At 34.1% G+C, this 14,394-nt stretch overlaps 2 protein-coding genes across 2 annotated transcripts in view; both read right to left on the minus strand.

Annotated features, from left to right (window-relative positions):
* The window catches only part of LOC137709289 (uncharacterized), a 69,165-nt gene that overhangs the window by 49,985 nt on the left and 4,786 nt on the right, over nt 1-14,394 (minus strand). The gene's annotated exons all lie outside the window — the stretch shown is intronic.
* Nucleotides 6,671-7,982, minus strand: LOC137707641 (ankyrin repeat-containing protein ITN1-like). The gene is made up of 2 exons (XM_068446555.1): nt 7,575-7,982; nt 6,671-7,282 (listed from the first exon to the last, which is right to left on the minus strand). Exons 1-2 carry the CDS (start codon nt 7,956-7,958, stop codon nt 6,671-6,673), a joined length of 996 nt encoding a protein of 331 aa, XP_068302656.1. The 5' UTR covers nt 7,959-7,982.

A 14,394-nucleotide genomic window follows, 5' to 3' on the forward strand; every position in this document is an offset into this window, starting at 1 on the left:
GAAGAAGAAGAAAAAATACATTTGTGAGATGATAATTTAGAGTGCTAATAACAATTCCCTTATTTTATTGATGTACGCTTATGGATCAACATGGTAACAAATCTAAAATTAGAAAGGGTACTTGACAATAGTAATCAAAGTAGTAAAAAAAACAAAAACAAAAACAAAAACCTTGTCTTTTGCAAAGAAAAATATGTTATTACCATTTTTTAATAATAGCAAATTGACATATTATGATACTTATTCATTTTTTATTAATTGAGTAATGTTGCACTTATCATATTTTTCATATCACATTAATCTAAAGATCAAAAAGTAGTATCAAGTAAACCTAGCTGGGAGTTAGAAGCCATACTTGCCGTACAAATTAATTTAAGGATCAAAGCAGCAGTATCAAGTAAGCTTAGCTGGGACCTGGGAATTTAGAAGCCAGACTTTGCCTACAAATTAATTTTAAGGATCAAATGAGCAGTATCAAGTAAGCCCAGCTGGGAGTTAGAAGTCATACTTGGCGTTCAAATTAATTTAAAGATCAAAGCAGCAGTATCAAGTAAGCTTAGCTAGGACCTGGGAATTTAGAAGCTAGACTTTGCTTACAAATTAATCTAAGGATCAAATGAGTAGTATTAAGTAAGTCTAGCTGGGAGTTAGAAGCCATACTTGGTGTACAAATTAATTTAAGGATCAAAGCAGCAATATCAAGTAAGCTTAGCCGGGACCTGGGAATTAGAAGCCAGACTCTAAGGATCAAATGAGCAGGTATCAAGTAAGCCTAGCCGAGAGTTAGAAGCTATATTTGGCGTACAAATTAATTTAAGGATTCAAGCAACAATATCAAGTAAGCTTAGCTGGGACCTGGGAATTTAGAAGCCAGACTTTGCCTACAAATTAATCTAAGGATTAAATGAGCAATATCAAGTAAGCCTAGCTGGGAGTTAGAAGCCATAATTTGCGTACAAATTAATTTAAGGATCAAAGCAGCAGTATGAAGTACATCTACTAAAATGACAAAAATACATTCAATAATAAACAATGGACCAAAATGATTTGACAAAAAAATAAGTATATTTTTGTCATTTTATTCTTATTTTATGGAGATTCTTAATTTCTCATATTTTATTGATATACGCTTATGGATTGACATGGTAACAAATCTAAATTTAGAAATACTTGACAATATTAATCAAAGTAGTTAAAAAAATTAAAATAAAAAACAAAATAAAATATTAAAAAATAAAAAAACCTTGTCTTTTGCAAAGAAAAATATGTTATTACCAATTTTTTTTAATAACAGAAAGTTGACATGTTATGATACTTATTCATTTTTATTAATTGAGTAATGTTATACTTACCATATTTTTCATATCACATTAATTTAAAGATCAAATGAGCAGTATCAAGTAAGCCTAGTTGGGAGAAGCCATACTTTGCATCAAATTAATTTAAGGATCAAAGCAGCAATATCAAGAAAGCCAAGCTGGGACTTGGGAATTTAGAAGCCATAATTTGCCTACAAATTAATCTAAGGATCAAAGGCGCAGTATCAAGTAAGCCTAGCTGGGAGTTAGAAGCCATACTTGGCATAGAAATTAATTTAAGGATCAAAGCAATAGCATCAAGTAAGCCTAGCGAGGAACTGGAAATTTAGAAGCCATACTTTGCCTACAAATTAATATAAGGATCAAAGGAGTAGTATCAAGTAAGCCTAGCTAGAAGTTAAAAGCCATACTTGGCGTACAAATTAATTTAAGGATCAAAGCAGCAATATCAAGTAAGCTTAGCTGGGACTTGGGAATTTAAAAGCCAGACTTTGCCTACAAATTATGTTAAAGATCAAATGAGCAGTATCAAGTAAGCCTAGCTGGGAGTTAGAATCCATACTTTATGTACAACATAATTTAAGGATCAAAGCAGCAGTATCAAGTAAGTCCACTAAAATGAGAAAAATATGCTTAGTAATAAACAATGGCCAAAATAATTTGACAAAAAATGAGGGTATTTTTGTCATTTTATTCTTATTTAATGGAGATTTTTTCACGGAATGACAAAAATGATTGACGGTAGACAAACTAATGACCACTTCTATTGATTCAAATCTCATGAATCAAAATTAATTATGCTAACCTTAGAGACCATTTTGGCTAAAAAAAACTATTTTATAATGTGCTCAAGTGGCACTACTCTTCCAAAAACATCGAAATAAGGGATTCATTTCCTCCGAGGATCTTGTGGTTTTTTTTTTTTTTTTTTTGTTGTGATGCTAGAGTGACTGAATATTTAGATTATGTTTTCTAGATCATATGATATGACAGTTGGTAATTGGATTCATTTTAAAATCATTAAAACAAAAGTCAAACCATCAACCACCACATCTTTTAATCAACAAAAAAATTGTTTAAAAATTTAAGACATATTTGGTACTCTACTTGAATTCAACTTTTTAAATTAAAAAACAATTTTCAAGTTTTAGGCCTTAAAAACTTATTTGGTATGACTATTTTAAAAAAATTGAACTCAAGATTAACTAAAAAATATAGTTTATTATCAAAAAAAAAAAGTGAGTTTTTAGAGTTTTTAAACTTAAATTCGCTCTTTTATCTTCCCTCTCTCCTCCCCTTCCACTCCAAATCTATCTATCTCTTTTCTTCTTTCTATCTCCCCTTTCTCCTTTTTGTACCTTTTCGTCTCTCCTCCAATCCACTCTCTTCATTCTCTCGGTTTTTTCTCTCACCCATCTTCCTCTCTATCTCCTTCAATCCTCTCCCTTCTTTTTCTTTCCTTCAATCATGTCTTACTTTCTTTTCTCATCTCTTCTCTTTCTTCATTGATCTCCACTTTTTGGATATCTTTGTCCAGTTTAAATCGCATACCAAATAAGTTTTTGGGTTGTAAAGAAAATATTTTCAAGAAAAATTCTTAAAAAATATTTTAAGAAATGATAAAAATTTTCTAATAGAATATCAAAGAAGCCCTTAATCTTTCTAGCATTCTTTGTGTTTTTTTGGTCGAACACTTGCATATTTTCACATTTACTTTTACCCCACGCCAAAACGCAAAGTTTTGATCTGGTCCAAAAAGTTGTGTCTTGGTACGAAACCCATTTGTTCTATTCAATTTTCTATTGCCAGGAACGTCGTTACTGGAGGAGAATCAGGTACGAAACCCATTTGTTCTATTCAATTTTCTTTCATACCAGTCGATTGGATTCTTCAATTTTTACTTCTTTTTCTTTGTTTATCATCTTCTGGTCTGCACTTGTTGCTTTCTGTCAATTTGGGGGTTTAGGGTATCTGTCAAATTTGGGTTTCTCTGTTTCTGTGCATTTGGGGCTTTTAGGTTTCTGAAAAAGTTCAAAATGTTCATCTGCTTTCTGGTTGTGTTAGAACAAGTTCAAAATTTTGAAATTCTTGTGGAAATGGAACCGTAGAAAATAGTGTGAACACGGAAGATTCCTTGAAACAAGAAACCAGAATAACGTGTACAAAATAATATTTTTGTGTTTATGATTTTGGGGTTACGATCTCTCTCAAATTTGGTCCTCTGATTCTATCTTCGTGGGGTGTAGGTTTGTGGATGAGTTGTTGATCCAAAGGGCCGTCGGGGCTTGATCTAAGGATGAACAGTTGATGAACGGATCTTCAAGGAGTGTTGGGCTTGATCTTGAAGAATGGGTGTATGGATTTCTTCAAGGGCTTTTGGGCTTGATCTTGAAGGTTGATGGATGAGCAGATTTTCAAGGGCTTTTGGGCTTGATCTTGAAGAACGATTGGATGTGTGGATTTGTTTGTGCTGTTGATCCAAGGGGCCGTTGGGGCTTGATCTTAGGATGAATGATGAACACTTTCTTCAAGGGCCGTCGGGGCTTGATCTTGAATAATGGTTGTGTGGATTTCTTCAAGGGCTTTTGGGCTTGATCTTGAAGGTTGATGGATGAGCGGATCTTCAAGGGCTTTTGGGCTTAATCTTGAATGTTGATGGATGAGCAGATCTTCAAGGGCTTTTGGGCTTAGTCTTGAAGAACGATTGGATGTGTGGATTTGTTTGTGCTGTTGATCCAAGGGGCCGTTGGGGCTTGATCTTAGGATGAACGATGAACACTTTCTTCAAGGGCCGTCGGGGCTTGATCTTGAATAATGGTTGTGTGGATTTGTTCAAGGGCTTTTGGGCTTGATCTTGAAGGTTGATGGATGAGCGGATCTTCAAGGGCTTTTGGGCTTAATCTTGAAGAACGATTGGATGTGTGGATTTGTTGAGGTTGTTGATCCAAAGGGCCGTTGGGGCTTGATCTTAGGATGAACAGTTGATGAACAATGAACACTTTCTTCAAGGGCCGTCGGGGCTTGATCTTGAGTTGGTGGAAGTTCTTCAAGGGCCGTTGGGGCTTGATCTTGAAGGAGGATTTGACGAAGAAACGAAGAGTGCTTTCTTGATCCTTCGGGATTTTCTTGAGAGCTTTAGAACTTTAAGGCTTCAAGGTTTTGGTGTGTAGAGAAATGTATTTGTGAATTGGTTTTGGTGTGTGTTGGCTTTTCTTGGGAATTTGGATGGTTGGAAGCTTTGGAGTTTCAAAGCTTCAAGGATTTGGGGAATTCTCTTCCAATTTGGGAGTAGAGAAATGTATTTGTGAATTGGTTGATGCTTGATACCTTGATGGAGAAGCCTATTTATAGGCTTTGAGAATGAATCACCACCACAAAATATTTTTTTCCTTTCCAAGCACCATTGCCTAATTTTCTCACTTAATGCAATATTGAAATTGAAGTGGTGTAACTTATGGCCTAATTTCCCACTTAATACCATTTTAAACTTGAAGTGGTGTAACTTATGGCCTAATTTCCCACTTAATGCAATATTGAAATTGAAGTGGTGTAACTTATGGCCTAATTTCCCACTTAATACCATTTTAAACTTGAAGTGGTCTAACTTATGGCCTAATTTCCCACTTAACACCATTTTAAACTTGAAATGTGTATGCTTTGTCATTGCCCAAATGAGAAAAACTTGCTTTGATCCGTAATGGATTGAAGTGTGCTTGCCTTGTCATTGCCCAACATGAGAAGAAAAACTTGTTTTGATCCTCAATGGATTGAAATGTACTTGCCTTGTCATTGCCCAAAATGAGAAGAAAAACTTGTTTAATCCTTCAAGGGTATTTCTTCCTATTTTGTTGAGTCACACGCCATGTGTACAATTTGTACAACACGTGGCGTATGCCATGTATGCCTTAACACGTCAAAACTTTAATGCATTGGTGAACATTTGTTTTACTGAAATTTCGATGTCTACAAATAGGTTACCAAATTAATGTATTACTAATTACATTCACAAGTGTCTAATTAACTGGCTTTTCTTAAACAAGAAATCATTTGAGGGGGCAATAATTTAGCAATTACAAAGCTGAGCAGTCTGCTAATTGATTGTGTTATACTTGTATCAGTGTGATAGAGCACATTGGCGTTCTAGGATTCATACACCCGACCCCACTTAGTGAGATAAAGCTTGGTTATTGTTGTTGTTTATACATACATGAACATTTTACTTGCTGACAAAATTTCTACGTCGACGCATGATTAAGTGTAATAGGTTCCTTTCAAGTTTCCAGTTATATTATACCTTTTATTTGTTAGCAGAACACCAGAAAAAGATTCCTTGTATGTTCTTCCACAAAAATGCTTCTCTAATAGGAAGCCGGAATTGTTTTCTTTTTTACTTTTCTTAATTAATTCTAGCTATGAAGAAGGCAAGAAAAACGAAGGAGGCTGCAAGATCATCTAAGAAAAGTAATGCTAATGAGAAAATATTCCGGTACATCCCCCTGCATCTGCGCGGAAGCGAAGGGCTGCCTCCTCTAATGAATCATAGGTGGTTAATGATTCCGTAGAGGATAAACCATCTTTTGATGGTGTCGTAGGCAACATCCAAGCTACGGACGACACAAATGTTGGGGCCATCGTCATAGTTAAAGACGATACAAATGCTGGGGCCAGCGTCTCAGCTACAGACGATATAGATGTTGGGGTCGATGCTGAAGTGACAGAGCCTTTTCCAGGAGGGCCGACAGATGCATCATTGCTAAAGAGTTTTAAGAGTCACGTTGCTGCGGCAGTTTGGAACAATGAGGTATTTTTAGTTTGGGTACATGAAAACATTTTTAGAAACTTACCTGCTCCATGTTTTCAATCTAAAAATCGTATTTGAATCTTGTCAAAAGGAACGTGGTCCGCTAAGGTGCATGTCCAAGTGGAATACAGTGAAAGAACGGAAATGGCAGGACAAGCAAAATAATCACATTTTTAGGAAGTACATTACAGAGTCATGTTTGTTACCGCTGCTGGAGTTGCATCAGAACCCTCGTTCGTTATACCTGACTGCCATGGTGATTCGATCCAAGACTTCCATTCCTTTTCCAACTTCAATCGCATATTCATAAATATATGATCCAAGACCATATTACCAATGAGTTTTATGGTGGAACTTCAACTTTCTTCAAGTTTTCCAATTAAATTATTTATATCTTCTGGAGAACAAATAAAACAAATTGAACAATGGGGTTTTTATTATAGGAACCAAACACTTTGTAGTGTGTACAATGCATACAAGCTTTCTTAGAAGTGAAAACATTACATTACTACAATTACACAATTAGTATATCGTATAACCCATCAAGAATTTATATCCAGTGTTTGATTTTCCTATCGAATACTCGTTCACAATAAGTAGACTTGAAAATCTTAACGAGCAAAGGAAATTGCATCCAAATAAATAAAGTGACAGGTATATTAGCAAGGAAAATGAATGGATAAGTAAACCATGATTTATCCTGAAACATGATGAATAAGGCAGAAGAAAAGGCAACCATCATGGTGGCGATGGAGATCAAGAGTGAGGAAAGGCCTAGTATCATCTTTGTGGGTAAGGATTTGAGGAAATCATCTTCAGTATAACGCGATGTAAGGATACCCAAAAATATCAATGCTGAAGTTGCGGAAGAAAAGAGCGAAATAGCATCTGAACCTATAAAAACCATAAATACCTTTCCTTTTAAGAATATGGGAAACCCTGTTACTTGGTTGTTTCCACCAGGAACTGTGAATGCTGCAGCAAACATGATTGTAATAATGAGGGCATTGACAACTGTATAAGATTTTGCTGCACTTCTCATCCACCTTTCTCCACCCTCGAGCAACTCCTTGTGTTCCTCGGTAAATAATTGAGGGGGTGTCAAACCATCTTTGTTTAAATTTGAGGCTCTCGAGAGTGGAACCACAATACTCTCTACCTCCTGCATTTCATTGAACAAAAAATTATACATCGTAGTGATATGAGGTGATCGTGTTCTTTCAGTAATTATAAAGGAAAAAAAAATGCTTCATTTGATACATGAATAATGAATATAATGAGGTACAATTTATATTATTCTTATACGGCAATGGCACGGAACAAAGCAAGAAAGAAGTTAAATTTCAAGGTATTAAGTGACACAATTTGAATTTCGTGAGGTTAAGTATGCGGATTGAATTTCAGGGGTCATAAATGTAATTAAGCGTACAAGAATAATAAAAAATAATTCTAACCTTGTACCATTGCCTTTCTCTCTGCATTTGCAAGGCTGCACCTGCAATACCATCAAGCTTTTTGCTTGCTAATGGAGATAACATCCCCGCATAATGTAGTATGCTGTTGTCGGAATTATCTCTCAAAGTCGTAATGAGATTTCTTTTACCAACCTCGTATATAAGGCTATAAACATTTTCTTGACGGCATTCAACAGCATAATGAAATATGTTCTTTCCGTCCTCTAAGCCTCTGAACAATAACTCTGGTCTGGCTTCACAGAGAATTTTAACGATCTCAACAGTCCCATTTTGGACAGCACTGTATACTGCTTCGTACACAAGGCCATCCCTCATTTTTTGATGATTTAAAAGTTCTACCACGTCACGCATGAAGCACAACATTAAGTCTAATTGAGCATGGGTTATTTTCAGTTCACGAACATGGCTGATTCCTAGGTTGACATTCAAAACAATTTTACAACTCACAACCACATTTTTACTAATAAATATATAAATCGATAGTTTCAACAAATGAAAAATAGGAGCTGATTGAATTTGATATGAGAAGTTAATTGTGTGCATAATTTTTCATAAAAAATAAATTAATTAATGTCCACGTACCCAAAAACTTTGAAAGCCTCGATGGAAGTCCTTGTAATAAACCGAAGACTGCGACACAAATTTTAAATCAAACTTTGCTTCCAAAATTGTTTATGTGCTGATTAGATGATATTTGGCAATGGCATAAGCAAATTAGAAAAATTAAATACGAATCTTATTTATATGCTGATTAGATGATATATGGCATAAGACTAGCCTTTTGCACGCACTCGTGCATGCTAAAGACATTTTTTTAATCACAGGCTCTACGTGCTCCAAAAGACGTATTGCATATGTTGCTTTCATTATAAATGTTAAGAAATATTTACAATGTATTGTACAAATAAAAGACTTTTTATTTATTATGCACGTTCCAAAAATTTGTAATGTTTTTTTTGTGTTCACTTTGCATAGAGTAATGATTTATTTGTTATTCATGCAGCCGTCAAAACAACAGTCAGTTTTCCCTGTTAGTGAGTTGAAAAAAGGGTCGTACATAGTTGAGTGCTGGTTGAGGAGGGCTAGTGCAATAGCGAAAATCAAGCTCCATTCCCACCTTAGAAACCTATTTAACTATGACCCCAAAAAAAATAAAAAAATAAAAAAAGCGCCTGTTCAGGGTGGGCAGTGCATGTCTCGTCCAATGAGACCAAACAAAGAGAAACTGCTAGCCTCTGTACAGGTGAAAGGCTTTTTCATCGTAACGCAAATTACATATTTTAAATATATTTATATGCATGAAATGTTTCGTTTGTTTTTTGTTCCATTATTTTGTTTTGTTATGAGACAATTTATAAACACAAAAAGTATGTAATAGTCACCTGGTATATACGGTCTAATGATATTCTTCTTCACTTATAATTATATTTCCCTTCTTTAATCAATCGATGCAGATTTGTCTTAACAATAAGAATTCATCAAATATTCTGTTTACAAAACCTCATTAGTCCAAAAATTTAAGCTGTTATTAGATTTAGTTTAGTTTTCTTAATTTTCAATTTTAATTAAATTTTTTATTTATGCATTTTTACTCAAAATTTTAATTTGAATATTTACATATGAAAATCTAATCATTTTCAATGAAAAATGGTTAAAAGAAAATTTATATGTCATCATATATGACACCTATATATCACCTAACTAATTACTAAAAACAAGGAGATGGATAATTGAAAAAAGTCCCCAAAAAAAAAAAGCGCAAAACATATGGAAAGGACTTCAACATATCAAACCATAATTAGAGTTTTGAGATGTAACATACCCGTTCTATTCCTTTGATTGCCTTGTTCAGTTTCTTGATCTTGAACATCCATAAAAAATTCATTGATGGGACGAGCACGCTCTATGTGTATACCTATCAAGAAATATGACTTCCTCGTTCAAAATACTCCTTGCAGATAGTGTCTATGACATAAGACCAATTATGATAGTACCCATTGGTATAAGAAAATATTAAGGAGACCATCTTATTTGATGGAACGAGCATGCTCTATGTATATACCTACCAAGAAATACGACTTCCTCATTCAAAATACTCCTTGTATATAGTGTCTTTGACATAAGACCAATTATGGTTGTAATATGATTTAAGAAAAATATTAAGGAGACCATCTTATTTGAACCACCTTATGAAATTCGTGGAAGGTGACATTTGTACATGCCTCTCATAGTGTTGACAAATTTGATGTTAGCAAGAGAAAAGGGAAGATATTACTAACAGTTATAGATCCACCGTTGCCAGAATTTGAGAGACATCCCACTAGGAAATGCAGAGGGCATACTAGAAATTGCAGATAAAGGGGAGTATATTCCGCGGCCTCGAGTACATGCCATGTCTGGGCTACACATAAGTAAACGCCATCCAATATCTGTATGTATGTATTTAGACCAATTATTATATATATGCTATATAAATACATATAGGGTTTCTCATTTTACTATCATGAAGTATTGTGGTTTTTAAAATTTCATACATCAAGTTTTTTTTCATCCCAATGTCAATACCTAAAGTGAGATTTGTAGGACACTTTCATACTTTTGTTAGGTTTTTCATTAGAACCTCCATTAACTCGTGACATGGCGCCCATGTGGGGTCATATTGACATGTGATGCCCATTCATTATCCACGTGAGCGCCAAGTCACACGTTAACTTAGGTTCTGACGAAAAGCCTAATAAAAGTATTAAAGTGTACCACAATCCTCACTTTAGGTATGACATTGAGATGAAAAAATCTTGATGTATGAAAGTTTGAAAACCATGATACTTTAGGGTAGTAAAATGAGAATTAGCCACATATATATATATATAGGAAAGTGCAATTCACACACCTATTTTTTTACCTCAAATGCACATTTGTTAATTTTTTGTCATTGATCTTCTTCAGTTCATTCGATCTAACCGCCGAAAATTGAGAGAGGTGTAGAAATAAAAATAGATGTGTTGACAGCACTACCCTATATATATATACTCCAACTCCTTCTGATTTTGAAACAACATCGGTGAATCACCAATTACTTGTTTTAAATAAACCACATAAAATCCGATGGAGGAAGCTTAAAGCTGACATCGCTTCTGAGGAAAACATCCCCAGAAGAAATATTTTTAGAAAAAAGTATTGTGATGAAGAAAAGCTAGCCATATATGCCGAATGGAAAGCTTTTGTAGAACAATACCAATTTGAAATATCTTTCTTTGATTTTATTGAAAAACATTTTGAAACAAAAAATAAAGTTACGGTTGTTACCAAAGAAAATTGGGTTAAGGAAGACAAAACTTTGATTTCTTCCAGTCATCCTCCCAAAGAAACTATTTTGATTTCCACTGGTAATACCAACATCCCCGCAACCCCTTTCAAAATTCCAAAAGAAGATTCTGGTTTTAAACCTGTCATTGAACAGAACAATTTTACAAACCAAAGTCTTCATACTATTGGAAAACAGTTAGACAAAATCGAAACCAAAATCGACAAATTGTCTCAACCAAAATCTTCTCCAAAAGAAAAACCATTAGTAAATTTTACTGATACTGCTTCAAGTTCCACTGCTTTAAAATCCATGACTACTTTACAAAAAATTGATCATATGCTCACTGAGCTCAAAAAAGAAAAAGTTGTTAATGTTTTGCAAAACAATGATGTTTCTGTCGAAGAAGAAAATACTTCTGATTCTTCTCAGGACACGGAAACTAGTTCTGCTATCCAAAATATTGAAAATATTTTTCAAAACATTGATCTTCAACCAACTTTTGATTTAAAACGTATTCGTACTCATCCGGTCAACCCTACTTCTCTCACAAAAAACTGGTATCCCAGGCCAACTCCTCCTGACCTTCAATTTGAAGAACGAAATATTCAAAATCAATTTTCAGTTTCAGCCGACAAACTTTATGAGTGGAACATAGATGGCTTATCCGAACAAGAACTTTTGAACAAACTTCAACACATGTCCATGGTTGCTAATAGCTACATTTCAAATCACAATTTTACACAAACACAAATCGTTGATCTTCTCGTCACTGGTTTCACCGGAATGCTTCATTCTTGGTGGGAGAAGCACTTAACTTCTCAGTCCAGAGATGAAATACGCTTTGCGGTCAAAAAAGATGAGGAAGGATTTCCCATTTTTGACGAAACGATAGGACAGGGAATACCCGACGGAGTAAATACTTTACTTTATACGATTATAGAACACTTTATAGGAACACCCAGCAACGTTACTACGCGTATTCACGACCAACTGAGTAATTTAAGGTGTCCAACCTTAAGTGATTTCAGATGGTATAAAGATGTTTTCATATCCAGAGTTATGCTTCGGGAAGATAGTAATCAACCTTTTTGGAAAGAAAAATTTATCAATGGTTTACCAAATCTTTTTGCTCACAAAATTCGAAATGTTTTAGTAAATGAAGAAGGTGTCATACCTTATCATACCCTTACTTATGGTAACATAGTTAATGTTATTCAAAAGGAAGGATTGAAAATGTGTATCGACATGAAGATTTCAAAACAAGTTCATAAAGATAAATCTATTGCTAAATACGAACTTGGAACATTTTGTGAACAATATGGTTTACCTCCAATCGCTCCTTCGAGTAAAAAGAAAAAAGCTCAACAAACCAGCAAGTTTTCTAAACATCAATCCAGATTTTATAAAAACAAAAGATCTTCCAACAAACCTTTTCAGACAAATAAATTTTATGAAAAACCATCTTCAAACAAAAAACCTTTTCGAAAGTCCAAAAAAGATTTTCAAAAGGGAAAGTGTTACAAGTGTGGTAAATTTGGTCATTATGCAAATAAATGCAAGGTTAAAAAGGTTATTAACCAACTAAAAATCTCTGAAGAAGAGAAGGTTCAACTTATCCAGGCTTTAGAAATTAGAAATACCGACTCTAGTCAATCTGATAAAAATCCCGATTTTTCCGTCTCCGACTCTAGCAGTTCTAGCGACGTCTCCTCGCCAAACATTAAGTTTGGGTGCACGGACACTTGTTGTAATAAAATTTCAGTGCTTAATAAGCAAGAAGAACAAGAAGAGTTTTTAATGGAATTAATTAGTAAAGTCGATGACCCTGATTTAAAATCTTTTTATTTGAAAAAACTCAAAAATTTGATTTCTTCTCATGAACCTGGCACTAGTCAAACTTCTTCTCAAAAGATTTCTCTCAGTACCACTTTGGAACGTTTTAATAAATCCAAAAAGGAGATCACCCTCAAAGATTTGCAAAAAGAAGTTAATCAAATCAAATCGGAAATTAAGTTTTTAAAATCCGAAAATACCGAAATTCGTTCACAACTCAGTAGAGTACGTACGCAAGAACTCGTCCAAGAACAAAATGGTTCTTCCTCAAATTCCGATTCTGACGCTCACTCGGCTAAATCTTCTTCTTCAAAAGAACTTGTTTTAAGTCTTTTAGATAAAATAAGAATTCGAAAATGGTATTCTAAAGTTACGATAGTAATCGAAGATTTTCATTTAGAAACCATCGCTTTAATTGATTCAGGTGCAGATTTAAATTGCATTCAAGAAGGATTAATACCTACTAAATATTTTCACAAGTCTACGGAAACACTTAGCGCTGCAAATCAATCCCCGATGAAATTAAAATATGAAATTCCCAAAGCCCATGTTTGTCAACAAAATATTTGTTTTAAAACTCCATTTGTTTTAATCAAAAATATTTCTGATCCAGTTATTTTGGGACTCCCTTTCATTGCATTAATTTATCCTTTCAAAGTTCATCATAACTGTATTTCTACCAAGGTTTTTGGCCAAAACATTACTTTTGAATTTTGCATGGAAACAGATCTTAAAAAGTTAAAACAACTTCAAAAAGATAATGTTTCGAAAACTCTCAACCAGATTACTGCAAAATCCCAACAAATTGCTTTTTTACAGGAAGAAATTCTTCACAAAAGAATTGAAGAACAATTAACAAACAAATCTTTATTAGATTCTATTCGCCAGTTTTCTGATAAGCTTACTAAAGAAATTTGTTCCGATCTTCCAAATGCTTTTTGGCACAGAAAACAACATATTGTTAAACTACCTTATGTTAAAGATTTTATTGAGTCAAAAATCCCCACAAAGGCACGACCGATTCAAATGAATCAGGAAGTTTTAGAGTTTTGTAAAACTGAAATTAATCAACTTTTAGAAAAAGGAATTATCCGTAAAAGCAAATCTCCATGGTCATGTCCTGCTTTTTATGTCCAGAAAAACGCAGAATTAGAACGCGGTGCTCCACGACTGGTTATCAACTACAAACCATTGAATGATGTTTTAGAATGGATCCGATATCCAATTCCTAACAAAAGAGATTTGATAAAAAGACTTTCTCAGGCCACTGTTTTTTCTAAATTTGATATGAAATCAGGTTTTTGGCAAATTCAAATTCATGAATCTGATAAATACAAAACTGCTTTTGTAACTCCTTTCGGACATTACGAGTGGAATGTAATGCCTTTCGGCTTGAAAAATGCACCAAGTGAATTTCAAAATATCATGAATGAAATTTTTAATCAATACAGCCATTTTTCGATTGTTTATATTGATGATGTATTAATTTTCTCAAAATCAATAGAAGAGCATTGGAAGCATTTGCATGCATTTGTTAGGATCATTAGGTCCAATGGGTTAGTTGTTTCGGCATCTAAGATTAAGTTATTTCAAACCAAAGTTAGATTTTTAGGTTACCATATTTACAGGTCTACCATTCAACCAATAGATCGAGTCATC

The sequence above is a fragment of the Pyrus communis genome, chromosome 11, assembly GCF_963583255.1.
Source record: "Pyrus communis chromosome 11, drPyrComm1.1, whole genome shotgun sequence".
In the NCBI taxonomy this organism is placed as follows: domain Eukaryota; kingdom Viridiplantae; phylum Streptophyta; class Magnoliopsida; order Rosales; family Rosaceae; genus Pyrus; species Pyrus communis.